This window comes from Diadema antillarum, unplaced genomic scaffold (genome assembly GCF_040938485.1).
Source record: "Diadema antillarum isolate AM-2024a unplaced genomic scaffold, OU_Dant_1.0 seq00002464_RagTag, whole genome shotgun sequence".
In the NCBI taxonomy this organism is placed as follows: domain Eukaryota; kingdom Metazoa; phylum Echinodermata; class Echinoidea; order Diadematoida; family Diadematidae; genus Diadema; species Diadema antillarum.
The window spans coordinates 43,747-71,138 of NW_027273071.1; the positions used below are offsets into that span (position 1 = coordinate 43,747).

Consider the following 27,392-nt stretch of genomic DNA (forward strand, 5'->3'; position numbering starts at 1 on the left):
GGGTGGGGATTTCCGATTAGCTTGTTTACGATATAACTTGTCTGGCAGTACTGCGCACAGTAATTCAAACGTGTGTGCGTCGGCAGCGGGGATTACCCTACCACCACCTCCAGCCCGCATCTTGTGTATCTGCTACCACTCGTACACGATCAGGTCGTCTGCATCGCCTGTGTACATAACGCATCCAACGCACTTTCCATGCACGTTGCGAAGCGTGAGATTAAAATCTATCTACTGAACGACATAATCAAATCGAACGATGTATGTCGTCCATTCTCCTTGTTAGAGAATTAATACTCACGTGAAAGGCACCAAATTAGAGATCGGTGTGTTTCAGCAACTCGTGTGAAACATGCAGGATTCAATCTACGTATGCAGAGACTCCAACCCAAAGCACCTTCTGATCGGGAGATTCTCCCGCCTGAAACCCCTAGCAAACGGGAGACTCCAAGTTTATGTGTGCGAAGTGCGAAGTTCCTACTAGGGTTACAGATGCTCTCTGGTGATATCTAAGGCTTATTCTTGCAACATACGATAGCAATAAGTAAGAAATACTTTCCAACGGGAGACATTGAGCCAGGGCGGGAGAAATCAAATCTCAAACGGGAGAACGGGAGATTTTGCAAAATTGGGTTTTCGGCGGGAGATCTCCCGTCGAAAACGGGAGAGTTGGAGTCTCTGCGTATGATCAATGCTTGCCGTGTTCCCTGAATCCTGAACACTATTTCCTGAACTCTGCGCTCCGCCGCTACAGCAAGATGATGCGAGTAATTTGGTTATGCACACACAGGCACGTATAATCAAATCAACGAATGCAACACGGATCGCTGTCTGGGTCCCCTGGAGGGATGGTCGAGCGCGTTATGTCAACTACTCTGTGGGCGTGGCACATTATTGACACCAGGCTCTTGTTATGGTCGACTGGTTCTTACGAAGTATTCTTGATTTGCATCTGAAATCACGCTATCGTAGGGATGTTCCACGCTAAGATTTCAATCCATACGTTTTACAGGTGTCAAGGAATGGAGTTCTGTTGATGGTGATTAAATCTAGCACTACATTTTCCAGATTTAAAGTATCATATAAACAGATTTTAGACAGATGGTATCCATGACTGACTAGACTTCCTTTCTTCCTCTACCTTTCTTCTTCTCATCTCTTTTTCTCTGTATACAAAGGATGGATGTGTGTGTGTGTGTCTGCCAACAAATTAAGCTAAGATATGTTTTTGTGCCAATAACAGATGACTTAAGTACACATATATGTTATTTCAATTTGGACTAGTACTCTGTATGTGCCATATCACAAAAAGTGTTGGTTGATTGTATGTACAGTATTTTATCCTTTTTTTTTTATTTGAGGGCTCCAGCCACAAGCACAAATTTGCTTCTTAGGAGTCCTGGCATGTATTTGTTTCATGTTGCATGTTGCATGTTGTATATTGTTTTATATTTTGCCAAATAAATGAAATGAAATGAAATGAAATATCCCTTTCAGTTGTGACTGAAATTCACTGGGGAAACAATTATAAGCAAATTAATAAAATAGCTAAACTTTGGGGAATTTAAAATAGATTTCAAGATGCATTGATCTGCAGCGAGATATTTTTGATTCACATTAGTAGCTTTAACTAGTTATCTATTTTCCTCTCCCCCCCCCCCATTGAACATACATGTATAGATATAAACATGAATGTATTATACACATATGTATGTATTGTATGTGTAAGTGCACTATCATTGTTTATTTTCCATGTCAATACAAAGCAGATGAAGTCTTAAGCAAATTTTCCTACGGCCACTCAACCATCAACAGAGACTCCAACTCTCCCGTTTTCGACGGGAGATCTCCCGCCGAAAACCCATTTTTGCAAAATCTCCCGTTCTCCCGTTTGAGATTTAATTTCTCCCGCCCTGGCTCAATGTCTGCCGTTGGAAAGGTTTTCTTACTTATTGCTATCGTATGTTGAAAAAATAAGCCTTAGATAGCACCAGAGAGCATCTATAACCCTAGGAACTTCGCGCTTCGCGCACAAACTTGGAGTCTCCCGTTTGCTAGGGGTTTCAGGCGGGAGAATCTCCAGATCAGAAGGTGCTTGGGGTTGGAGTCTCTGCATCAACAATGTCAGGCCACAATAATTATAATTGTTTACTGACTCTCCCTAACTCTCTTTTTTTTCCCTCTTCTCTCCCTTTATCTTTTTCCTCTTTTTTTCTTTCACTCATCTCTGTCTCTATTATCTGCTATTTCAAGAAACTGACAAGGAAAGAATCAGACTCATTTGAATTTTAGGTGCAAGTGAGAATATATTGTACATGAAGGAACATTCTCGCTTTACAATATGGTACAGCACCGTGAGTGTAATAAAGAGGCACCTGTGTTAATTTGTGGCTGTGTATATAGTGTAATACTGAATTCAGGAGTGAGCATGGTAAGTTTATATGGCTAGATTTACCTCTACCACTTAGAGGTATAGGTTAACAGAACACGGAGTAGCATGGAGGAATGAACTGACTTGAATAAGAGATAAAGGTCTACTTCCATTGGGCATTACATGTACCAACCGCTTGACTTTTCTAATAAGATATTTTTGACCGAGTCCATGCAATATGCACATCATCCATGCAAAACTTGAAATTTACGCTTCCACTTTCATACTTGTCGTTCTCATAGTATTGGAAAAATTTTGCTTTTTGTGAACACTTGTCCAGCCTGAACTGCACTGTATTCATTAAATTGAAAAGCAGCAGTTTGTCCATCAAAGCTTGATTATATGCAGTGTGATTACTTTGCAGATGAATAAGTCATATGGTACCAATGTTAAACTAGAAATGTGTAAATTTGGTAATATAGAGTGAAATGTAGCCTTCTCCTCACTGCTTACAGTGAATTAACTCACATGACTAGAGTATACATACTTACATATCTACAAATTCAGACAATACATATAAGAAGTCACAAAATGCAAGGACTGTAACACTGGACTATCAAAGATTTCACTGTCAAAGACCTAACACAGTTACGGTATAATTACTGACACAAAACACACAAACTTATGAAAATCTATCCGGACACATTTGTGCAGGCATGACTTGTCTTATTCTTTGCATAAAAGACTAGTAGTCATTCACCTGACATCTTTTTTTGTTTTGTCCCACATTATACAGGAGATAGAGATAGCATTTGCCTCTTAGCAAAGTTTGTAACAAAATCCTATCCCTTCTAACTCACTTATTGTACCTTTGATTTAAAACACAAAAAACAAGACATAGAATGATCATAACATTACTATACAGACACAAAAACAAAACATAGAATCATCATTACATTACTATAACCTGATTTACATAAAGTGTATTTACATGTTGAGCATATCAGCGGGAAAGGCAAGAACACTTTAACTTCAGCAGACAAGTTATACGCTAAATCAAAGCAGTGAGCACTCCAATGAACTACAAACTTCCATGGTGGCTAATGTACAGGAAGGAGAAACAGCTTTCAGATAAAAACATGTTCGTCTGGAAAAAATGTTCACTCTCTAGTTCTGTGAAAGTTTGAAATGTAAATGCACCTTAGTGTGATAGCAAAAATTGCATCTCGTTAGCAATGAACAGTAAAAGATAGTAGTTTGTTGAAGTGTTACTATGAGGTAACGGCAAAAACATTAATTAGCTGGCTCTGAGGTGTACATAACCAAAAGATGAAAAGAAGCTTTAGTTTGTGATAACTGAAAATACATCAGAGTTGTACACAAGAGTATCTGAAGTTACTACGTCCATGCTTTTTTATGAGAGATATGTTTTTCTGTGAAAAAGATATGACAATCCTGAGTATGTTTCACTTTCCTTTGAAAGCTCTTATATATCAAGTTTAGATTAGAACATTTTGGAGAAGCTACATTACTATATAATATACATATACATAAGACGAGGTCACAGACTATTTGGTCCATTGCAACATATATTTGCTTAACAAATTAAATACTATGATGATTGACAACTGAAAAACTACAATAATCATACAGAAACGACACTAAATACATACTTTCTCAAACAAGTACAATTCTTTTTTTTTTCACAGAGGGAACTTCACAATATTCCTACTGATCAGCCACTGAACACAGACAAAAATAATGAGATATTTCCTCAATTTCAGGTCCAAGTTATCTTACAACGTAGAGCAGAATTGCTAACACCATATTTCTGTACATAAACATGTATTTACAGTTTTAGGAGGCAAATGATGAGGTGAAAAACTACCATAAACACATATCCAAGTCAACCTGGGATTTCATATCAAAGTTTTCAAAAGGGACATAAAACACAACTATCAAGATGCCAATGCAGTTGATGACACAACACCAATATTAATAATCTATGAAATGTGATTCTTACAATGATCACCATCTTTGGAGAAAATATCTTACAGCAATGTACATTCAGCTTGACCTTAAATCGCACAGATTTACTTATACATGTCCAATGGTCATATGATAACTCCCATTCTTCGTAGTCTTCATTGGTTGCTCATAAGAGCTCGTATCAGGTTTAAGATTTTGACCCTTGTATTCAAATGTTTTCATGGAAATGCCCCTGCATATCTTAGTGAACTCATCAAGCCATATCATCCTGGTCGTAATCTGCGCTCAAAATCAAAAAATCTCCTCTGTGAAATAAGTGTCAAATCTAAGACATATGGTGATAGGTCTTTTGGAAAAATGGCACCCTCATTATGGAATAATCTCCCTCTCAGTGTTAGATGCATTACAGATTTTGATAAATTCAAATCTGTGTTAAAAACTCACCTTTTTGACAATTGCTGATTACATGTTTGAATTAGAGAAATATGTGATAGATTTTGTTTCATTATTTTGTACACGCATAGAGACTATTTGTATGGTATTATGCGTTTCTAAGAACTGACTATTATTATTAACTAACGAGCCTACAGCACACAACAAATTGATAGCTAAAGTTATTCATATACATATTTACCATAAGCTCCTTCACATACATCAACATTAAATCCTATTAAAGTTAGGAGTTAGTCTCCGTCAAGTGGCAGTAATTTACAGTAATGCTTACACCACTTTATGCTGCCATGAGGTATATTTTGCATCTTCGATAGAAGATCACACACTACATTACACAACCAGAGTTGGAGGCTTCTATACGGCATTAAAAAAAAAGGAAAAAAAAAACGTTACCAAGGTATACTACTTTTATTCTGAGACACAAAGCTTATAGGACGTATGTCAAATATTTCCACAAAAGAAAATTTTCTCATCTGAGCACATGGCAACTTTATTTTGCCGCCAAGTCTTGACAATTGACACTTTTTATGCACTCTACAGAATGGAAACAAAAATATTTGGTTTTACGAGATCTCAAGTTTTGACGGACAAGGTTGGCAATTGTTTTCTAATCTACATAATGTCAAAAACAACTAGAGAACTGGACTCACAATAGAAAACAAAATCATATCCTGAGGTTGCAAACTGAAGATCAAACTGCCTGTTGATGCCCGACAATCAAAACACTAGCACACCATTAATAGGTAATACTAACCAAGGAACTGAATGTGTGGTTATCCCAGGCTTGAGGCTAGCTTTTTCTTTCGGTAGTCCAATCAGGCCACCAACACATATCTCTCCTTAAAAAGTGGTGGCCCTGCATCTATTTCTGGTGGGCCCTGGGCCACCAGGTCATGGCTAACGTGGCGCCCTGGGTTATCTTTTCTTCCTATGCCACACCGAAAATATGCTCTCATATTTTTGTTATTCATTCCTAGGAATATATAGCTTGTACTCATATCACTCATTTATCTATTGTTTAAACCAGTCTGAGGGATTAACTCCTTTGGTGCCAGACAAACAAGTCCCCAAGGAGGATGGCATCGGGCGAAGATGCATGTTGCAACACTGGCACGATGAGGGTTAATGGAAAGTGGCCAAGCCCTACTTTCCACCACCAAAGATCTCCCACAGGAGTCTCAGGTTCTCATCCTGCTGACAAGCGGAAGAAGGAACTTTCTCCATAACCTGAGGAAAGCAAAGGAGATTTCAGGATAGTGGGTTGTGAAACATTACTGTATACGCTATAATTTTCGCGTACATAAATTTTCGCGAATTGCCGCTCTCACACATTTTTCGCGAGTGGTTAAATTCGCGATTGGGGGACCAGAGAAAATATGAAGTGGCAAAGAAAGTGTGAATTTTCAACTAAGTAGCAAATAAGAATGATACTAGTTATACACTGCATGAAAAAAAACTTACCAAACTCTGCCAACTAGTAAGTTAGAATTCAACATTTTTGAAGTGGTTAAGTCCATCGCGCTAGATTTCTGACGAGTGGTCCCCTTGCGATAATGGATTGGCTCTCTACAGTACTCGTAAGTAGACGTGGACGTATGTACGTAAACAAGCTTAGCCAGTATGGTCTGTTCGGTAAGCCACGACATGGTATACTAGTACTGAAATGTCCGTATCATCAAGGCAAGGGATTCATTTTGGAAGGTAATATTTTCGCGTGTTGTTAATTTCGCGAATAGAACCCGACTCGCAAAATTCGCGAAAATAAAACCCTCGCGAAATATATAGCGTATACAGTACATAACTCTTTGCCACAATCTTTCAGCATCATCAGTCTACACAAAGTATACATGGAAAATTTCACAGTATTTTGATTTTCACAAATGTTGCAAGTCGACTGAATGCCTCCCCTAATACAAATGGGCTGCATACCTTCTGTAAGGTAAGAAGTCAATAAATGTTCTCCTGAAATGGGATAATAGTACTTACCAGTATTTCTCATTCTTTCACTGCGGTTGTGAAAGTGAATTCAACCTTTCGCTAAATCGTCTTCTTAGTTCCAGTTTGCAACATATCATATTAACCAAATACAAATTACAACTATGTGGCATATGCGGTACCTAACTAGTATGTATCTTCCAAATCATCTGGCAACCTATTCATACAACCTCCCACTCCCCCCCCCCCCATACTTCTTTTAAAAAAACTTTCAATAGCTGCTCTCACCTTTCTGCAGTGCTCAAAGACTTGATCAAGACGATGGATCTCAGATTCTGCCTTCTTCCAGTTTCCTTCCAGCACCTTCATCTGTGAGACAGTCATAGATTTTTGTGAAAAATTGAATAATGATAATGTTCATTATCTATTATAATAAACAATATAAAATTTGGTGTCAAAAATATTCTTATGGGAAAAAATGCATACTCTACTCTGGTTCGACAACATAAAGATTGTACACACTTACGCGTAGTATGTCGATCAAATATCTAACATGTTTTTTTTTTTATTGTGATGAAGAAAAAACATTTTCAATATTGTAAAAGAGTACTATTTGACTGCTCTGATTTTAGCACAAATAGAAAAAGAGGCATTGCAATATACAGGATGACATCTCAGGGTGACATCTCATTTTTGCCTTGGATATTACTCTATCAAATATAGTGGTAGCCAAGATGACTGTCTTTGGAGTCAGATGATTTGGAATGGGGTTAACTTTGTGAAAAAGAAATATACTTAAAATATGGGTAAAAAAATGCAGAGAGCATCGACATGACAACGTTATTTGTACTTTTTTCAAAGTTGGTTGATTTCATTCCAAATCTTTTCCAATCGTACATGGTCTGACAACAACTCTTCTTTATGAAGTGATTCTCATGGTATCACATTCTACACTGTACACAGAAAAAATTTGCTTTCTTGAATGCAAAAAGCAAAATTCATGCTTGGGATTGACATTACGTATGATACTCTTGAATTCTACTGAAAGGAGATGGAAACATACCTGTCTACCAGCCTTGCTGCGGAATGTCTCGTAGTCCTCTTGCCGTTTAAGGAACTTCATCCGCAATTTCTCCAGCTGCATAGCCAACAACACGAGGAAAGAAATTGCACAGATATCAAGTTTCTACAGCACTGCTAAAGAACCACACACACAGGACAAAATCAAATTTGTGCATTGTTTGACTCTACAAGACAATGTTTTCTTGGTGCTGCAAAACTCAAAAGAAACATGCACAAAATATGACATAACCATTATAGAGGAGAGATTCAAAGTGCCATGGTTGCAAACATCAGAATCACAGTCTGACATCAGGCTTTTGTCATTTGTAATCCATCTCAAAAACATTCTAAAATTAATTACTAAAATCTAATTCTAAAATGCGCGAAAATATCTCCACAATTTTTTCTGCACATTCTCAATGGGTTGACAATTGCGCAGCGCGAATTCAACCCGCGAATACGTTGTTGAGCCGCTCAGTGCAAAAAATTAATCATGCAAAAATATTGATGTTTATGGTAGTCCATGGTTCAAGTCCACTAGGAGCAACAGTAGTCATCCTTTGCATGACACTCCATCCTCATTGTCTAGTTCATTGGAGACAACTTGAAGTGGTCAGTCCCTTTTGTTTGCTTACCAAATACTTGATTTCTTCCTTATCTGTCAATACATGAAAACAAAACAACCACAGTTCTTTTCGAAGACTTTTTTTCCCGTTTTTACAAATTGATAGAATATTGCAAATGATTGGAATCCTTATTCAGATTGTATAGAGGGTCAAAGGTCATACGGTACCTCGTTCTTCAGGCCGATGTTCTCCCGCATCACCTTGGCCGTGCCGGCTCCTTCCCCGTGGGATGCTGACGAGGCCTGGCCGGCCTGCATCCCGGCCATGGCCTCAAACTGACCCATCACCATCTCCTTCTCTTGGCGAACCAGGTGGAGGGACGAGGTCAACTCGGACACGCGCTGCTCGAGGCTCTGCAAAAATGTTCATATATAAGGCACAGAAAATAGCATTAGATTGAAGCAGTCATAACTCTGTCCACACTTTCATCACATACATATACCAGCCAGGGAATTACTCTCCATGTCTGACTCTATAAGCTCTACATTAGGAAAACAAAGTGTGGAAAATTGATTTTGATTGCTAGGGTCAAAATCAGGGGAGGGGGAGAGGGAAGGGTGGAGGAAATTGTCATAAAACGGTCAGGCTAGAAACACATATGGTTTTATGTATTTCTCTCGTCTTCTGTTTTTTATGAATAATACAGGAAACAACTGCAAGGTTGCAGCTAATGCTAGAGAGAAACTTTGCTCATCAGCATGATGATGACACACATTCCCCCCACAAGGCATGGTCCACCCGACACTTTCAAATCAAGTACATTGAAATTTGGGACATTACAGCTGAGCATAGCGTATTTCAGTCACTCAATACTTTGTCCAGGCACTTTGTACCTATGAAGAATAGTAAAGATAGGAGAAAAATGCACAATAGTGAATTCACACCATAAGGACAGGCTAACTTTCAAAGATAAGTGCAAACAAAATTTGCATGGTATGCATATTCATAACTTGGTAGTCTCTCCACCCACCTCCTCAAAAAAAAAAAAAAAAAACCAAGTGGGCAAGGTAGCAAACACAACAACAAAATCTGTCTGCCCACCTCAATGGTAGACTTCTGGTCGGAGAAGCGGGCCAGGTTGGCAGCCATGCACTCCATGCGTTGTCGGGCGTGGTCCAGGGCCTGGTGCAGATGCCCTGCCCCGCCCTGGGCTTCCCCTAGCTCCTCCTGGAGCCGGTGACGGTGGGAGACGGATTCCTCCAGCTGTCTCTGCAGGAGGCGCAGCCGCTCCTCTGTCAGCTGCTCTGTCCTCTTTGTTCTCTGGTCCCGCTCAGTGCTGGAGGATCACACGGGGAGATGAAGGTCATTTTATATCAAAGGTATCAATGACTACCAAAACATGGGAATATCTAACAGTATGGTATTGCACTGGTATTAAAGAACATGAAAATAGGAATGCCGAATGGGAATACATTTTGCTTAGTACAATACATGTATGGATGTCCACATGAACATGTACACTATCACTGAAGTGTGGACAGTAAGCACAAGTAAAACATACATATTTATCAGACTGAGAGCAAAGTTTAATTAATTGCACAAAAACTGCCACCTAAATAAGTGCATACCAAAAGGATTGCTACCATGTTACAGCTTCATTCAGTGAATTAAGTCCATGGCATGCCTGCCCTTTAATTTGCTGATAGGCCCACATGCTTTCTCACTTAATCAGCATATATATATATATATATATATATATATGTCATAAAAGTGACTGCCAATGAAAAGACATTATGGAATCCCCCCTCATTCAGATCCTTTCACTTGGGCCTCAATGGGGTTGGGTGGCATTTGTTATATCAGACGGGGTTGTCTAGCTAACACTAGGGTCAATTATTAGCAGTACTGGCCAAAAGCCACTGACATAGCTCAACAAGCTGCAGCTAAGTGCATGAGCATGCGTAACAGGTTAGCATATCTTCTTCTGTTTTTTTTACCAATTTTTGTCCACTTGTGTTTCTCCCTGCACATAGAGTTAATTGGGACAAACTACAACTATGAATGAAAAAAAGAAAGAAAGGAAAAGAAATGAAGGGATAAAAGGTACTCACATCCCCAGCTGGAGCTCTTCCACCTGTACACTCAACTCCTCCTCCTTCTCAAGGAAGATGCCATACATCCTCTCAAACTTGGCCCTCAGTTTCTGCACCTGCTCCAGCAGTGACCCACTGGGCTCTCCCTCCTCCTCCTCCTCCTTCTCAGCATCCCTTTCCCCAGAGACACCATCTCCATGGTTCTCCTGGGACAGACTGGGCCTGACTGCCTGGAAGGCGCTGGACCCAGACTGGCCGATGGTGGGACGTCCCTCCTTCTCTTCCATCAGAGCTGGACCCACTTGCTCCTCAGGTGGTCCATTCCTCTCAGGTCCAGCTTTGGTAGAATGAAATGGAAATCTGATTAGACTGTCAGCTGGCTAAAATACAGGAGATGGAAAAGACACTATCTGATATGCATTTTACGTTAAAAGACATCTTTCTAATGATTGTGTTATGCTTGTCAAATTTGGTACCATAATTGCATAGCATTTCAGTAAAAGACTTTTCATAAATTTAGTTCTACAATCACAGTCAAATTTACATTTTAATTAAGAGACAAAATTACACTGATACTATGTATTGTCAGTGGAACCAAGATTGCTTCTGAGTTGCTGATACACATCTTAAAATTTTTCTAGTCAGGCACATGAGAGTGGCACATAATTCAGTTCTTTACAAAACTATCAATAAAGTGTGTCATTTGGGGGTAGCCAGATCCATAAGTACACTATGCTGACCTTCTTGCTCTGATGCACAATTGATAGTCTCTCTACCAGGAGTTTCCTTATGCTCTAAAGCCCTGAGCACAGACACGACCAGGGAGGCGGATGAACTCGGGGCTGGGGTGGAGGCTGTCTGCTTCGGCTGACGATCACATCGCTTGCGACGCCGCTCCGTGATGAAGCCCTTGGCAGAGGCTTTCAACACCTGGAAAGTTTATGTAGAGTTTACATAAGTTGAGGATAAGAATCATTTGTAGAGGTTATGAGCTCTAAGTCATATGATCAGGCAAGTTTAAAAATCTGCTCATATATGTCTAAAGTGAAATGATTACCTATTAACTGAATTTACCACATGGTAGAGGTAGAGGCAGATTTAATATCGTGACTCTCTGGATATCATCCTCATCTCATGCTGCTGATGACATAATTTGCTTTTCTTTCTTCTGGTGAATGTTATATCACAAAGGCTAATCTCTATCGTGAATAAAACATAAAACTAGATATATCGCTACGGCTACTGATATGCCTCCGCCATAATGCATGGTTCTCCTAATAGGTCTATAGTACAATGTCTTGACAATGTGTGATGACAGTTTCAAACAATTGGCAAAATATTAAAATGACAGGTTTGCCACAAATGTGCTGAATGTTCACTTTCCTAGAACTAGGTTCAATTGGATGAATAATTAAAATGTCAGAGTGCAGGTATTTGGGGAACTGATGATTTTTACTTGACTTTTGACCCCTTTATAAGTTTATGCATTGAGTAATTTTCAAGGTATTGAGAAAAAGTATAATTTCAGTATCAAATGGGAAAATAGCATTATCTAAACCTGGCCTTTGACCTTTGACCTCACAGTTCCAAAGAGAATCACTGTTAGGTTGAACATGCATAAATATGTAAGTTTCATGATGATACCTTGAGTTACTTTCGAGATATGGAGGAAAAAGTGCAATTTAGCACTTTCACTTGACCTTTTACCTTTTGACCTTTGACCTTTTGGCAAGAAACTTCCCCAAAAATATATATTGGGTAATACATGCCATACATCAAGTTTAAAAAAAAAAAAAAACCTTCAGGCATATTGCATTTTAAGGAAAGTAGTGATATTTTGAGGAGTTGACCTTGACCTTTGACCCCCTGACCTTTGACCCATGACCCCCAACTTCCCTAGATAATCACTGCCCATCGGTACAAGCATATATACTAAGTTCCATGAAGATACCTTGAACCATTTGCGAGATATGGAGAAAAACATGAAATTTCAAATTTTTTTTCACAAAATAACCCGTGACCTTTGACCTTTGACCCTGTGACCCTAAAATCCACACAAAGTATTATCCCCCAAGGATATACCCTCATACCAAGTTTGATGTAAAACCACCACACGGTTCTTGAGATATCGACAAAAACAAAACGGGACGGACGGACGTACGGACGGACGGACGGACGGACGGACGGACGGACGGACGGACGGACGGACGGACGGACGGACGGACGGACGGACGACCCGAAAACATAATGCCTCCGGCCACTTCGTTGCGGAGGCATAATCATTAATTTCCAATTTATCAGTACACTGACATACCCCATGGTGGCCCATACTTTACCATAAGAAGACGAAGCACATCTTGGGAACACATTTCAAGCAGCCTCGAAACAACATTAATGACCACTTACTTTGGAAGTAGGATGTGAGAGCATAAAACAGAAATATCTGTGAGATGGATTCATATTGCAGAAAATTTTAAAGGACAATATCTATACCTGTTGGATATTGGGCTTATCCTGCACTTTGGAGAAGGCAGCTGCCATCTGTCGGTTGAGTTCGGCCAGGGCCGTGGCTGCGTTGCTGATCTCCGAGCCCTGATTGAGCAGCATCCAGTGAGCCTGGGCCTTGGTGTGGTCCAGCTCGCTCTGGAGGGACTCCATCTTATTACTGGTAATGTGAGAAGAGCATCAAAAGGGTTAACCAATCTACCTGTGGCAATACCTCCATATTTATATATCTCTGGAGCTAACTTACACAGAGCAAGGTAACCAGGGAGGTGTTTCATAAAGCTGTTCGTAAAGTTACAAACAACTTACGAGCGACTGGTGATCAGTTCTTGTGCTGAATTATGGAAATTCTTATAAGTGTAGCACATCAGAACTGATCACTTGTCGCTCGTAAGTTGTTCGTAACTTTACGAACAGCTTTATGAAACAGGGCCCAGGGTTGCCAACCTTGAAAACAGCATTGACGTATTCTTCTGAGGGTGGAAAAGTGCATTTCTGGTGGAAAAAAACACTAACAGTATTTCTGCCTTTCCCACAATAGACATTTGTACAATTTGAGAAAAAAAAAGGTATTTCAAATGAAACCTATAGTATTTTTGGCAAATAAAAACAACTAAATACTGCAAAAATATAATGGTTGGCATCTCTGCATAACTAATAAGTTGATAATCTGAATACCACATAAAATGTATTTCTTTTGAAGATTACGCACTAAGAGCATGGAATACTAGATGATTCAATCCTCTCATTACCACATGAATAGATGAGTGTGTCTTGTTACTTTGAAAAAGATTCATATGGAGCGTGGAGAGCATTACACAGGAAGAGCTAAGCCTGTCATTCTCACATATGCATACCGGTATATCCACTGGCAAAGACTCACACAGAGAAATACAACCTACACTGCTCATTTCCTGGTGCATCATATCTCTAATAAATAAAGCAATGGCACTACTTGTAGACAAAGTAGTAATACACGAGCAAATATGCCCGGAGGTTAGCTCCTATCAATAATGAACATCATCCCCTTTCTCTTCTTTCCATATTCTCAAATCCCATCATTGGCACAACTACATCCTGATAAAATGGGCTTGAAGCCACACACAAAAATGTGTTCAAGAAAAAAAAAAAGAAATAAAAAGAGAAAACATCCTTAGCAAAGGCTATACCACCGTTTACTCACTGTAAAACTGCCACATTTGTGGTATGGAACCTTAGCGAATCGGAGCCTAAGGCCTATTTTGCAGCACGAAACTTTCGCAAATTGCAACTGAGATTCAATGCATTGTGTAGACTAGACCAACACATTTTCAAATTGATGAATTCTTTCGTTGAGTTGTTTTTAATGCAAAGTGATTGCAGCAATCAGTTGCAGTAAACACAATTTTGCATGTATTTTACTTTCGCGAATCCTGGTTCCTTGCGAAATTCGTAAAAGTTTCATGCACGTGAAAATTTCTGGTTTCACAATACTCACGTGAGGGAGGCTAGGTTCTCCTGCAGCTGCCTCCTGACATGCTCAGCCTCACAGAGGGCGCCCTGGCTCCTAGACAGCTCCAGGCTGGTGACCCTCAGCTCACTCTCAACCTCCTTGGCTGATTCCTCCAGGGCTAGCCTCTCCTCCTCCATGAACTGTTTGCTCTCCAGGTACTGGGTCTGCAGGGTCTGGGGGTCACAAGATGGAGAATGAGGAGGGGGAGGGGGAGGAAAGAGAGGGAGATGGAGAAGGGACAGAGAGAGATAGATGGGGGAGAGAGATAGATGGGGGAGAGAGAAAGAGATAGATAGAGCAAGTGGGGAGAGAAAGAGAAAAAGACATAGAGAGGGGGAGAGATTAATTGACAGTAATAATCTGTATTGCATGAGATAATCTGGCATGTGGTAATATACTCTTTTGGAGATAACACCAACACAAGTACTAGCAACAAACATTCTCCCTCATTCTCCCTGCCTCTGTTTTGGCCATAATACTGACTTTAAATGTGAAAAAATGTTAAAATAGAGACTCATTAACTTAAATGAACATGCTTATAGATTGCAGAAATCGACAGCTGATATTGCTTGAAAATAAGATCCATCTGTAATAAAGTAACCTAGTGCAATATCAAATCATCAACTTTGCAGAGACCTTGCACTACTCTGTTGTTTAACTCCTCCTGTGATTTCTTCACTGATCAGCACAGGTGTCTGGAAACTAGTTGTCAATGAATAGAGATTACCTAATCCCCAAATCCCTTTTGTGTCACCATGGCCTTTCTAATTTACATTGCACACCTGAGTGCATGGGCCTTCAAACTTTACAAGCTCAAGCTTGGGCCAATGGACGGATTACAAAAGAGAGCTTGGCAAATCAAGCTGAATGTCTGTGCACACAAAGGTTTAAAGGACAAGTTCACCCTCATAAACATAAGGATTGAGAGAATGTAGCAATATCAGTAGAACACATCATTGAAAGTTTGAGGAAAATCGGACAATCCGTTCAAAAGTTATGAATTTTTGAAGTTTTTGTGCAGTAACCGCTGGATGAGAAGACTACTGCAGTGTATGAATAACTTAGATGTCACATGCGTACAACAATATAAGGAAAATATAAAGGGATTTTCACAAAATTTCATCTTTTGAAAAAAGTACACATTCCCTTGACTCGTTACCGACATATGTTATGGGTAATATTATTCCCCCTGCCCTTAGAAAGAGGCAAGTCAAGTGCTCTTTTATTATGCGAAAAAAGTGAAAATATGTTGAATTTTCTTTACATTTTCTTTATACTGTTGTACGCATATGACTCATAAGCTATAGTAGTCTCCTCATCCAGCGGTTCCAACACAAACATTTTAAAAATTCATAACTTTTGCATCGATTGTCCAGTTTTCCTCAAACTTTCACTGATGTGTTCTACTAATATTGCTGCATTCTCTCAATCCTTATGTTTATGAAGGTGAACTTGTCCTTTAACTGACAAAGCCGATGATGTGCTGTTACCTGCAGCTTGGACTGAAAGGATGCCAGGACTGCCTTAGCATTCCTGCAGGAGTTTAGTTCACTCTCCATCTCGGAGGCCTTGGCACACGTTGCCTCATGAGCTCTCTTGAGGTCACCCAGCTCGGCTTGCACCGAGTACAGCTTGGCCTTGTTGGACTTGAGGTCAACCTCAAGGGCGAGCTTCTCCGACGACAAACTGCATGAGAGAGGTGTCAACAAAAAAGGGTTAATAATGCATTACTCTAGTTAGGGGGCAAAATGATGAGGCTTAGCACCCCAATAACTGTTATATTTAACCTTCATGTGTGTTACCACAAAATTTTTATGTTCATAGTCTATGGTAGCCTTTTGATACATCAAATAATTTCACATGGGGCCAAAAATGTATAAGGGCAAAGATCTACTTCCATGACAGCAGTTTACACCTCCATGAACGCATTTCTGAGATGAGTGCATGCTGGCACATCACAAAACATACGATGCAAAAACAAACGAACAAAAAAAGAATACTTTACAGCTAATTTTGATATTGTGTGAAGCACTATGCCCACAAAACTGAAATAGCATTTCTATATACCTTTATGAAATGTTAAAAAAAAAAAATTTGAATGAACAACAACTTATAAAGTAATCCTAATTATCACCATGAAATGCACTAGAATGAATATAGATATGTCAAATACATGCAATGATATCCTTCACAAATAACAAACTAACCTTTGGCACTGCTTCTGCAGCTGATTGATTGTCTCTCCAAGCTTCTTCTTTGTCCCTGCAAACTCTGCCTCCACTGACTTGTGCTGCTCCAGCTGGGCCAACATGGCTGCCTCCTGGTTCTGCAGTTCCAGGAAGTGCGCAACCTCCCTCTCCTGGAGCCGAGAGCAGTGGCTGGAGAGGTCTTGCAGCTGCTGGTTTTTACTGGCTAGATCTGGAATTATACCAGAAAAAAAAAAGATTTACTCTTGGACCGGCGGCACCTGTTAAAATCTTGGCAGTGATATCAAAATGCATGCAAGAGTATGAGAGACATACCTTGTCAAAAGATTTACAAATTTATCATCCTGAAAATATTTCACATTCACTGTTACAGAAAGGTACATCAATCACAACAGTACAAGGAACTTTTTCCAGAAAGAAAGCTCACTTGTAAGCCATTAAGCATTACTCAGCTGCTAGACTTTCAATAGTGATTCAAACCAGAGTACAATATTCTTCACTAGACAGCTTTGTATTGACAACCATGACAATTTATATGTATATCTTTAAGTATATCTGTGCCCAATAAACTATTGGTCCACATCACACTCGAGGCAGATGATGCATGATTATGATTTCAGCCAATATTTGTAATTAACTGAATGACAAACTCTACCAAACATAGGCAAATGTTTAGAGTGAGAAAAAAAAACAAACAACAACTAAAAACCACAAAGAGAAACTGTGGCTATACTGCACAGTTAAATACACCCGAGATCCTGCCCAGTGCTGGTATCTCTGGACAAAGTGTTAAAAAATGGGTTTTCAAGTAATGCTGGGGTATGAATGTCACTACTTATAATGGCAGAACCGGCTGCAAAAGAGAGACAAGAGTTTGTAATGCTGAAGAGGCTACCCTAGGTAGCACAAATGACCTGATCATTGTCTTTAAAGCCCCATGCTAATATCTGCAGATGGAAAAAAAAAAACTTCTAAAATTTGAGTCAGGGATAAGAATAATCAACATGAAAATGTTATTCAGTTTAATCATTGGTAACTATTGTTACATATATAAAATGTGAACAATAGCTTTATTGAAAAGATGCTCAGAGAATAAACCATCTCCAGTTATGATTTATTGGGAAAATTAGAGATATCTCCTTATATTTGGGGATCTATTGCGGAATTTTTGTACGGTAGGGTGTTTTGTGATACAAATGAACTATCCATATGCATCAAATGTGATAATTCAAACATTTCTTAATCACTGCTCCAGATGTTAAAGCAAGGCTTCATCCAGTACCTTGCTCATTAACGTCCAGTCTTTCTTGGAGCTCCCGGATGTTGGCGGTTGCCTTGGAGACATCCTTCAGGAGCAGCGTCTTCTGCCCCTCCCACTCCTGATGCTGTCTCATGGTGCCCTCCATCTTCTCCTCCATCTCCCTCACTCTCCTCTCTCCCTCCTCCAGGCGTTGCCTCGTGTTCTTTCGCTCCCCTTCCAGGCTGGATTTCTCCTCCTGCAACTCAGCTCTCTGGAGAACAAAGAAAAACATATGTAAGTAACAAAACATAAGGGTGATCTTTGAAGTCTCTGAAAGAAATGGAATAACACTCATTTCTCATTCTGTTGCTGTCATCTGTCATAAATTCAACCACTCACACAATTGTCTCGCTGTGTCCCTGTACACATGAATCAATATGGCCTTACAAAAGTGTGCAAACAAAACGAGAAAAGTCAAAACATGAACAAAATAAACATCATTTCTCAATGCAAACAGAAAATATTAACGTATTTGAATATACCTCTCTCTTCAACATGAAGACTGTGATTTATGCATCAATCAACAATGTCACCTATTACGTGGATAACTTTCTGTCTTGTGGGCACACACCATAGTGCGAAACTGAACCATGTTTTTCAAACCATGTTTTTCAGACCATGTTTTATCTTGAACACCTCATCATTCAGTAGCTTACAAGTCCCCAGTTTTGTTGGAACATGATGATTAAAGGGACTCCAGCTTCCTACCTGTAACTTTAAACCCCTCTGTTGCTCCATAGTCAGCTGGTAGAGTGAATGCACCTGACCAAATGTCTCCTTGACCACATCAAAGTCAGCCTACATATAAGATGAAATATAAACTGCATGAATACATACATTCCAATATGGAACAAAGCATGTAAAGCATTTACATGGGTGAGCTACTGACATTCTGAGATACATATAAAAAGAACAGACCTTGTATGAAGAAAATAGAAAGTGACATGCTTGTAAACATTTTTTTAATGGTTTCCATGTTTTCATGAATGATGGACACAATTGTCAAATTCTCTTAAATCTGATTGCCTGCTGTTGATTCTTTAAACATTTATTTTTTTAAAGTTGGACATAAAGAGTAAAAACTACTTACAGTATCAAAATGAAGTAATTAAGACTCACACTTTGTTTTCTGATTTTCTATCTAAAGGAATCATGTACATGAATATGCGTAATGTCTCAACACTTGAGGTCACATCCATGAGAAAAATAAGAAATTATAACAGATGTTGAATATTATCATACATTGATCTGTTCTCTGTGACTGCATTACTACTCTCTTGATCTTGCATAATAAGTTTCTGAAACAAAGCATCCTCATCTACAGGTCCATTCTAATGCAGAATATCTTTAATCAAAAATAAATCTGCTAATTTGCAGAGGTTAGCACAAAAACATTGTAGTAACATATCTACATACGCCAAAGTGTTGTAACCAGCTCGCTTACATCCAGGTACCATTTTAGGGAGGAGAATTTGGCAATTCCGACATTCTGTTACAGTATTCACCTAAATTTTTAGTACATTTACAACTAGGTACTGGTTTGAGCTTGGTAAAATAGGTGATCTCAGCAGTCTCATTATAAAGTGGTTTTTCCTGTACATACAGACAGACCTAGAATAGGAAAGGAATTGAGTTGGTCAGGCTGTGGATTACCTGTACTTGAAGAGCCCTGTCCACTGTGTCCTGTAGCTGGGTGAAAGCCGTCACCTGCCCCTCCAGCTCCTGGACACGCCTCTGACTCCTGGCGTAGTGTCGCTCACAGTCTTCCTTCCTATACTGAGTCTCCAGCTCAGTGATCTATTGTGATTGGAGGATGGAAGAGGTTCAGCATTATTAGAATGTTGCAATCACTGACAATGTTAAAACATTCATGAACGAATTAATCAACTTTTAAAAAAAAAAAAAATTAATTGAATATCAGTCTACAGCAGGAAAAAAAAGGATGAATGAAAATTTTATGTCGTCCTTGCAGAGAGAGTTATGACATGAGAACTTACAATTAACATCAACTGTATATATTTCCATTGCTGGAAATGCAAATGTATCTCTAGTGACTTATATCCTTGCATGTCCTATGATATTGGTTTGTGGAGACCTTTTGATTTGTGATGTCTTCCCCCCCCCCCCCCCCCCCCCCACACACACACCTTCCTAAAAACTTGAGGGCACCATTACCTCTCACACAAACACAAACATACACACACACTCACCTGCTGCTGATGCTGTCTGTAGGCTCGGCAAAGGTCATCCTGGAGGTCAGAGATCTGATGGTCGTAGTCTTTTCTCAGCTTCTGTTGATCAGCCTTCAGGCTGTGAATTGCTTCATTTTTCTGTTCAGACATGACAACAGGAGAGTAACTTTCAATTTATCCGGCCAACATCAGGAAAGGAGAAAAAAGTTTGAAGCTTAAAGGGGAAGGCTAGTAACTGATCAGTGGGAATCAGTGGAAATGCTGGGAGATGATTGTTCCAATCCTTACGGGATTCATTCAAGAGTTCATTGTATATCTATTGTTGTGTGAAAATGATTTGCTTCAGAACGGTCTCATATTCAAGTAATGTGCAGATTAATGCTCCGTCACTGACCAGGGACGCTAACCTGGAAGCATTAAACTGCACATTACTTGAATATGAGACCATTCTGAAGCAAATCATTTTCACACAACAATAGATATACAATGAACTCTTGAATGAATCCCATAAGGATTGGAACAATCATCTCCCAGCATTTCCACTGATTCCCACTGATCAGTTACTAGCCTTCCCCTTTAAGAAACTAATTGATCAATTCTATGATTGCCGGAATCAATTATGAAGCGCAGCTTATGATGATATATTATATATGCATTTAGAATATATCTCACATTCACTGTAATTGATGTATTAATCATTAACACAGTGTGTAAAAAAAAAAAAGAATGCACCCCCCCCCCCTCAAAAAAAAAAAAAAAAAAAAAAAAAAAAAAAAAAAAAAAACGGTGCCAGATCTACATATTTGTTTCTGCATCTGATTCGGTCTGATTTTTGTACTGGAATTTCTTTAACCAGAACATCAAAAAATACATTTTGCCACTTTCCCCTCTGAGTGCTTTATTTCTACATGATTTTTACTACAGCATCACCCTAAACTTGGAGGAATGCATCAAGCACATTACCTCGGCTAATGTTGCCTCCAGCTGTCCAATCTGCATCATCTGCTCCCCAACCTGTCCCATCAGGTCTTCAATCTCCCGGTCTGCTGACGCCTAAAAAGTTGGGATAATAATGAGATGAATGGATGAGAATGAGCCCCTTTAACCTCAATTCCCACTTTCAATCCAAACTGGCACAGGAGGGAGTAGGCATCAAAAGATAACCATCCTACACTTGAATCAGTTTGACAAAGACAGCATAATTTGGCCACACAGTCATTTTACAGTCAGTAAAAAGCAGTATAATGGCAGGCAATAATAGCAGTATGTCATCATCATCTTCATCATCATCAAACACCGTGAACCAAATCAATTAAAGCACAGAGCATTGTGCTACTTGTTAATCTGAGCAGCTTTTTACCTACTGAAAAAAAAAAAATCTACATTGAGGAAGGATAAATTCAAAGATGGAAGACGCTCAGAAGGTGAAAGAGCATAATGTACACATAGATAGTGTTCAGAAAGACGTTGCACAGAATGCTCTAACTGAAACTGCACACTACATAATATAACCTAAGAACATGAGCTTGATGTGAGCAAAGGGTGGTTAGTCGGTAGATTGGACCCCCCCAGTCTTTGGTACACTCACCCTTGCTGTCCTGCGGAGGTGCCCCATCCTCTCCTCCTCCTCGGCAACCTCCTGCTCCTTCTTCTCCATCTGCCTCCTAGTGGCCACCAGCCTCTCCTCCGCCTCATCCTTCTGGGACTTGAGGAGCTGGATTTCGGTGCGCAGGAGCTGGTTGCTGATGGCGGCCGTCTGCACGTGGCTGACCAGCTTGGAGGAGTCCAGGGACGACGGACTGGAGCTGAATCTGCAGCAGGGATTGAAAACTGATTGATTATGACATTCACAAGTGACCCTAAAATGCTAAAAGTTGGTCTCAAGAAACCCAGAAATTTTCAAATACTAGTATTGGCATTTGATTCGGGAAACTCAGGGAATGAGTGGTAATTTATTTATCTAATTATTCTCATTTTTCTTATTCTTGGCTGCTGAAATAGAGTTTGACTTTCATTGTAATTGGGCTGCACTGTCCCTGGTAGCATTCTTATGTAAACTGAAGATTGGCCGTAATAGTGTGTCGTGGATTCAGAAACATGCTTTATATACATGTACCATGCCACTACCTTGAAGATGTTAGCCACTTCAGATGGTCCAACTCGTGTCCACTGTTACAAGAACTATTTCTTTTAGTATGTATACTCACAATATAAAAATCTTTGTTCAACTCAAAATATAAGTTTTAAGTCAAGCATACAATTTTTTCTCTCTGCTGGTGAATGAGGTTTCTTCACAGAAGAATTTTATCTGCACACATGGGGCACAAAATCAAGTTTTTGCGTTTGGCTTTCTGAAACGTAAAACTGATGTGTCTGCCTTCAAAAATTAGTAGTAATTTTCGAGCTTTAGAGCTGTGTAATGATATCACAGGTGAGATACAAAGGCAAAAAGGCGTGACATCAACGAAATTGTTACCTAAGGCTTGGCACTACAGGCGGTGATGTGAGAGTTTGGGTGCTACTAAGCAGGACCGGTGTCATCACTGTTGACCCATCAGTGAATTGGTGTGGAGTGGTGCCACAGGTGGTGTCAACCATCTGTAGTGGGGTGCTTCCCACCTCCCTGTCCACAGAAGATTTGGGCGTGGTTCCTACAGCCGTCTCTATGCATTCCCTTGCTTCTGTGCCAACTCCGGCGTCAGTGAAGTCCAACACAGGCATTGTTGTCCCCGCATCGCATGTCTTGGGTGGAGGCGTTCCAATCTGTGCGTCCTGCACTCTAACGGGGGTCATGTACGATGCGGCATGATGGACAGGAACAGGGGACGTTGCAACCCCAGCTGAGGATACTTTCACTGGGGTTCCCACCATGGCATCCGATTGCTCTGGGCGGTAGGCATCCGTGCCGCTGTCTGTCAGTTCGATGCCCATCTCTGTGGAGGATTCCACAGTATTTACCAGTGAGGTGTTGGTTTCCACACTGCTTGACCTGACGGGGGTCACACCGGTGGCGATGCTGCCCGTCTTGATAGGGGTACCAATCATGGCATCTCGCGTGGCAATTGTCTCCATGTCTGTACCGCAGTCCATGGTGGGGATGGGGCTGGTCTCTGTCATCAAATCGCTGTGCCTAATTGGAGTCATGCATGTTTCCATGTTGGCAACCTTGCCTGGAGACATGCCAGTTTGCGCATGACTCAATACAGCGGGGCTGGTATTACTTGAGCTTTCAGTCAATTTTAATGGTGTGCCTACTGCTGCATCTTGCATAGAAGGAGTGTCTATGTCCCTATCAAAGCCATTGAACTGCTGATGAACAAACCTCAGAAACTCATCTTCATAGCTGCTCTCACTGCTGGTCGACTCATTGCGAATGGTTACTAACTTCAGAGGAGAGACCTGATTGGTCGCCTCCCTCCTGGGTGGGAGGAGCATGTAACCAGGAGACTCCCCAAAAGATGTGGTCTCCGTGTCTGGGGAACTAATGGAATCAAGGAGGCTGCAAGGTGTCATATTTGCCACAAGAAGCAAGGAGGATCTATGGGATGCTGACGTGTGACCCACACTTCTTAGGAGCGGAGATGCTCCAAGACTCTCGTCTGGGGCATCCCCAAAGCTTGACATCAGCGAGCCAATGGATGTTGCACTCCCCGCCCCACTTTCATCCAGGTATTCCAGCGCAGATGACTGCACAGAAATATCTTCTACAGGTGTCTCCAAGCAGACATTCAGCTTTTCTTCAAACTCTTTCCTGACAATCTGGAGCTGCACGGAGAGGATGGCATCTACGAACACACCGATGTCTTCATCTGTCGGCTCTCTCTGGAGAGTCGAAGGCCGGTTTGGCCTGTTCGATGAATGCTGGAGCTGTGACCAAAGGGTTTCAACCCTTGCCTGTTGAGATTCAGAAAGACGTGAGGAGGTAGACAACTTTAGGTACGAAAGCAGCAAAAGTACACATTTGTACCACAAAACAACTAATTTTTATCTTCCAGTACCGTATATTACACTAATTATCTAAATATTTGTCATCAAATATTACCTACCACAGTAACTGATCATAAATTATGGCATAATATTGTACAATGATGTAATTCTGATCCTAGTGCTAAACTGGATAGAGAAACAAACTGATGTACGCAATTTTTTTTAATAACTACTCCACCATCTCATTGAATTCCAAACTTACCTCCATCAGTGTATAAAAGTAACATGCCATATAAAGATTCCTGTTAATCTGCTGCACACCACACATTAATTGCCTGTACTTTAATTCTTTTCTTCTTCTTTTTTTCACGGAGTGAGTCCTATCAATGTCATAGTTTCTTCACAAACATGGTACATCAAACAGCCAGCTGCCACCAACCTCTCTCTCCAGATTCTCTGCGGTAGAGCTGATGATGCCCTGTACGTAGCTGGAAACATGTCGGGAGAAGCACTCCTCCCTAGCTTTCTCCCCTGTGGCCAGCCCGTTGGATGACGGCGGGGAGATTGAGGGCGGGGTCTTTGGCGTTTGCGTCGCAATCCTTCTGCTTGGAATTAGCTGCAGGAAAGGAAGACAAATGAAGAATTTCATTGAATTTAAGTCAAAATGACATATTACTCAACTTTTTATATGTCTTTCCTACAAAACTTTAAACACAGGAAAAGAATGGCCATCAATGTCAGTGCTTCACAAAGTTTTACTCAAATGAAAGTGAAAGCTACTACTTGAAGACCAATGAAGAACTGACACAAATATTGCCCTGCAAATTCACACAGCATTAAATCCTCCAGAGTAAAATCTTGTTCACACCATCTATCAAAAGGTTCTTTTCTTGATGGACACATTTGATTCTCAACCATCAAACGCAATAATCCATCCTCTCCCGTGTGACAGTATACAAAAGGCTAATTACGTTAAACTTAGACTCAAAGACATAATAAAACAAATGCTCATTAAAGGAAAAATAAATGTTCTCTATATATAAAATGAATTCAGATATATCTCCAAGACATAATCATCTATTCCATTTTTTCTCATTTCTGGCTTTGGTGCCACTTCTAATCCTGCTATGACGAAAAGAAGCAAATTGCTGTTGGGGCAACAAAACCTTGTATCTTAAAAATGTCAAATGTTCATGAGAGAAAAAAATATGGCAGCCAGACCACTATAATATGGTGGCTTGATTTATTGGGTAGGACAGAGCTCAGATGCAGACAGGACAACTTATTAATATTACTGATTATCTGACAATCAATCCCGAAAGTGATTTTTACCAAAATTTGAGATACAAGGTCTTGTCACACACATGACAAACGGTCCGAAGAAAACAAGGAAAAAGTGTTTGTTTTTTTTTTTCAGACATGGCAACTAACCTTGGCCACAGAGCTCTTGTTATGAGTGCCCAATTCATCCCCAATGAGTTTGTCAAAGAGGTGAGATGTGATGGAGTCGACGACAGAGTCTGCAGGCTTTCTTCTGGGCTCGGCACTCTTCACTGTAGGTGTTGTCAAACAGCTTCTTGATCTGCATTCAATTATTCACGCAAGCAAACACAGAGAGAAAGGTCAGTACTTTCCTGATTATGAGTAACATGTACTGTTAATTAATTGATGAAACTCTTGTCAGTTTTAGCTTATATGACAGATTTCCAGCTTGGGTAGATTTATTCCTGTCAGTAATGTACTATTGGATGAGCATTTCATTGCATGGAGCTTTGCATAGATACAGGATCATCATACATAGAGACGGATGTAATAAATCAAAGTATCATCCAGAAATATTTCCACGGCAAACCAATCATGTTAACCATGACTCAATGATTACAAAACTGGGGGAGTGAGAAAAACAAGAAATCAAACAAAAATCACCAAACATGGAGATACTCGATCCAGAACATCACATGTAACATATTCTGATAGAGAAGAAAAAAAAAAACCAAAGTAATCCGGCAGTTAAAGGCACAGTTGCTGTTGAAATCAATAAATTTGCTGCTGCTATGTAGGATTGGAACCAGTACTGGCTATCAAGCAGAAGCTGAATAGTCTCGGGGGATACGACAGCTGTGTAAGACCTACTAATTAGGCAATTGTTGGCTCAAACCCAACCCTATACCCATGATTTTTTTAATCACAGCTGCTACTAAGAAAATGAATAATCGGTGCTTATATTAACAACAATGACGGGCAATTTGTCAATCAGTTGCAAAATAAGAGGAGTTGCTTGCTGTTGTTGTACGGTACAAGAACTTACTTTGACCTCCTCGCTTTCCTGGCAGACTTGCTGCCTCTTGGAGTGCAGCCACTATCTGTCCTCCCATAGACCCCATCCTCCTTCCTGAGGGCCTCGATGCGGGGGAGGGACGGCTTCAGGCTCAGACGCCTCAGCTGCTGACTCCTCAGCCCCGACCCATCCCCATTGACTGGGGCTAAGGGTGGCCTCGACGGGGTCAGGACTTGGGTGTCTAGTGCCCTCAGGGGGGTTCCCCTCTTGGCTGAACTCTGGGGATAATAGATATCTAAACTATATCAAACTGTCTTCTTTTAGACCATGTATAATATTATGGAGTTATGTGATGTATCTCTCTACTATGTCAACTTTTCACTTTTGATCAGCACTTTACACACTATTGCTCAATTGACAATTTGTTTAGTATTACAAACATACACTGTACTTGATACAGTTCAAAATACAATGCCTCTCATTCAGCTAAATGCATGGACTGCTGTTTAGATTGAAATGTTGATTTAGAAACTCATTGTGAGATACTTGTAGTTGTTTCCTTCCTCTTTTAGGACTTTGTACAATGTACAGCATATCTTCATTTTGCTTGTTCTAATCAACAATGCTGATTCCAGCACTCTCACAATATCAAATCATGCATGTTCAATATGTAGATCTTCATTTCCCAGTATGGAATTCATTTCACACATGGCTTTTGACAATGTTAAACTGTATCTGCAAGTGCAGGATGAAGAAAAGTTAGCAGCCTCATGTGATTGTCTTAGACTTATTGACAGATTTTATCCGAGGGCCATTTTGTAACATGGTTTTATCATCACAATGCTTTCAGTAACAATTTAAAAAATAAAAACAAATTGAATGACATGTTAGCACTTGACTATCTCAAAATAAAACGTCGTATTATAGACAAGAATCTAGCTCACCCTTGGAGTAAAGACTGTCACATTTTCCTTGTCCAGGCTTGGGTTGGGAAGGGGCAGCAGCGGTGTTCTGCTAAACAT

The 27,392-nt window shown here is 40.1% G+C and overlaps 1 protein-coding gene across 1 annotated transcript; it reads right to left on the reverse strand.

Moving 5' to 3' along the window:
* Positions 1-5,821: 5,821 nt before the first annotated feature.
* Positions 5,822-27,392, reverse strand: LOC139714845 (uncharacterized). The gene is made up of 22 exons (XM_071626494.1): positions 27,315-27,392; positions 26,401-26,648; positions 25,524-25,674; positions 24,532-24,708; positions 22,642-24,059; positions 21,754-21,976; positions 21,129-21,218; positions 20,184-20,303; positions 19,627-19,770; positions 18,682-18,771; positions 17,956-18,184; positions 16,674-16,884; positions 15,957-16,152; positions 14,452-14,639; positions 12,963-13,134; positions 11,210-11,399; positions 10,488-10,770; positions 9,478-9,712; positions 8,604-8,789; positions 7,812-7,886; positions 7,037-7,117; positions 5,822-6,040 (listed from the first exon to the last, which is right to left on the reverse strand). The coding sequence occupies exons 1-22, from the start codon at positions 27,390-27,392 to the stop codon at positions 5,957-5,959; spliced, it is 4,869 nt and encodes a 1,622-aa protein (XP_071482595.1). The 3' UTR covers positions 5,822-5,956.